Raw genomic sequence first — 2838 nt, 5'->3', positions numbered from 1 at the left:
GGGGTGGTTATTGACTCTTTAGCCCTTTGGTTAAATAGAAGAGAGTTTGCATGCAAGGTTATTCATGTAATTTGATAATTATTAAGCAACTAATTTCCAAGGATTTATTTTTATATAATAAAGTACAAGTTCAAAAATTATAAAATTTATACCATAAAATAACTTGGATTTTTAGAGACTTTATAAAATCATTTTCAAAATTTGTGTACAAAATGTCTTTTAAAAGAAAATTTTTCCAAAGCTTAGAATATTCCTTATAAATCAAAAATAAAGAAATTAAATAAATTCTTGCTTTGAAAAATCATATACTACCCAGAGCAAATTTAAAATGCAGAAATTTTCACTCACACAAACGTACAAGCATTGAATATATTTTTATTTAACTTAATATTATTCACAAATAATATTACATAAAATGCCGGTCGTAACACTCTCGACTAGAGAAGGCACAACAATACACCGACACACTCATCTGCTCTCACTACCTTGGATCAATCGATTTACACTACATTACGGTGTTTTAACTAAATAAATTAAACTCATTTTTATTATGTCATATCCTTTTACAATCTAGTGATTTTGGAATTCAACTTGTCCCCCGGTAGAGTTGATCAACTTTGAATTTTGTTAACGTTGTTAGATTTCTCCCTCATTTTATCTTATGCAATTATTTTCCTTTTGGGTTGTTGAATTACAAAGGAGGTGATCCAATGATCGAAGATTGGTAACGGCCTTGAGTTTCTGGGTTCTTAAATAAAATCAGTTTTTTAGGACCTTAAATTATTTATAATTTGTGAATTTGATGTTAATATGACGAAGATTTGGAAATTTTTGGATGAGTGTTTCTGTACAGGTATTATTTGATTATAGTCAAGAACATCCCTACCCGCGACTGAATTAGCAATGGATTCCATTATTTTGAGTAATGGTTGCACATCAATTACACCAAAATATTATATTAATTAGCTAAGAAAAGATCTAATTCAAAATATATTTTTTTTTAAAAAGAATTATTTTATCAATTCAGTCGAGATTTCAACTTAGCTTAGTCGAGTTCCACCTAAGAGGCTAGGACTTGGGTGCGGGGGTCTCCATTTCTTATCCATTTGCTTCGGACGAAAATTGGAACCAAACCAGTGACTTTAAACAGAAAATGTGATTACCCCTACATAAAAAAACTAGAAAGAAACTAACACAAACAAGACATGACAAGAGAAAGGTGATGCAGGAGCATGTGAAAATGAGATTATCCAGGTGAAACATAACAAACCAGATAAAGAAATTACAACTGCTTTCACATGGCTTGTTTGCCACAACCACAACCACGTTACTCCAATACTTCCCTAGCTAGAATTTATATTAAAAATAATACACCATCACTTTCCAAATACTTTTTGCATTTCTCATTTCTAATTAGTAGATCAAATAATATACAATGGGTGGGTGATTATCCATTACATTGTTTTTTCATAAACGAAATGATCGACCGGTGGCTGTTAGGTACGATGAAAAACCGAACTGAAACCCGAAACAATATTTTATACAAAAATAAAAAAATTAGTAACTGGCCAACTCATGTTTTGTCATCGGCCTGCAGTTGTAAAGTTAATTAGTCAACTCAACTCAACTCGAATCAAATTCAATCATGAAAGCTTTACTAAATTGGAGCATTCTCATCTGAATCCAATGTTAAGCAGAGGGCGAGACTCAGCCCAGAAATCGACATTGTTCTTACTCCGCAGACCGACGTGGCAGTATCTCTGAAACTCTTCAATACTAGTGAAACAGCAGCCTGAGATTCTAGAATCTGAGCGGCCCGAGATGCAACGTAAAATGTCCTCGAAAACATACTCATCACAGGGAATTAGCAATGGGCCTGAGTTATTGAACCCGTATTCTTCTTCAGCCTGTACTAGTAGTTTCTTGAAAACAGGGTGGTTCAGGTACGTAGCACGGACCACGAATCGTGTGCGATTGGCTCCAACTGATACTGCCACGTGTCCGGATGGCACGTCGGAGGGGATGCGGCGGGATGTCAATGCTGCCTTCTTGCGCCACCGTCGAATGAGTTGACGGAGTTTGACAATGTGGCGGATTTTGCTGCATCCAGACATTGTGTTGTGCTTTTGTTAAGTGAATGTGTTCTGCTTTAAGTTTTGGTCTGTTGAAGGATGAGTTGTATCAGAACAATTAGAGAGGGTTTTGAATAATGAGATGAGTGGTTGGATTTTATAAGGTCATGTGACCATAAATAGCCTTAGGTTTCAAGTTATTTACAATAATCTCCAACGTACATTGCCTTATTTGCCTCTGTTTTTTTGTAAATTTCATACAAGTATACATGTACCATACATATACGTATATTTTAGGATCGTCGCATTATAATTCTTAACTAGTCAAAAAATTTCCGCGATACATGTATAATGGTGTTTTTCATAAGTATTAATGAGGGACTATATTACTTATCGTGAAAGTTTTGATGCGTATATATAGATGATAGCTGATATGATATACTGCAACAATTATTTGTTTATATCTATTTTCTAATGAAAAAGTGGGTATTGCATTTTTTTTACTATAATGCTCTCGTAAATGAGATTGTATTATTATTTTTCCGATGATACTAATTCAAAAGAGTCATACATTTGTATCACTACTAACCCTCATATAATCTGCTTGTCGCCCAGACAATAAAATTATTAGCTTCAAGTAACAAAAAACAAGAAGTGATATACAAACTAATTAATCATACAAGCTAGTTTAAGTAACATTAAGATTTCGTAAATCAAATGTGTCAGGAAATTTGATAACTCAAATTTAGAAATTATATGTACATAT

The 2838-nt window shown here is 33.3% G+C and overlaps 1 protein-coding gene across 1 annotated transcript; it reads right to left on the bottom strand.

Moving 5' to 3' along the window:
- Positions 1–1206: 1206 nt before the first annotated feature.
- Positions 1207–2301, bottom strand: LOC141711080 (protein SMALL AUXIN UP-REGULATED RNA 12-like). Its single transcript, XM_074513523.1, has one exon. It carries the CDS (start codon positions 2112–2114, stop codon positions 1674–1676), a length of 441 nt encoding a protein of 146 aa, XP_074369624.1. The 5' UTR covers positions 2115–2301; the 3' UTR covers positions 1207–1673.
- Positions 2302–2838: the final 537 nt, after the last annotated feature.

The sequence above is a fragment of the Apium graveolens genome, chromosome 3 (genome assembly GCF_009905375.1).
Source record: "Apium graveolens cultivar Ventura chromosome 3, ASM990537v1, whole genome shotgun sequence".
Lineage (NCBI taxonomy): Eukaryota > Viridiplantae > Streptophyta > Magnoliopsida > Apiales > Apiaceae > Apium > Apium graveolens.
Note: the sequence above shows the minus strand (reverse complement) of the source record. Positions and strands in the feature narration are given on the sequence as shown.

Excerpts from the sequence above, each read along its gene's own strand:
- LOC141711080 (XM_074513523.1), bottom strand. The coding sequence starts at position 2,114 with ATGTCTGGATGCAGCAAAATCCGCCACATTGTCAAACTCCGTCAACTC.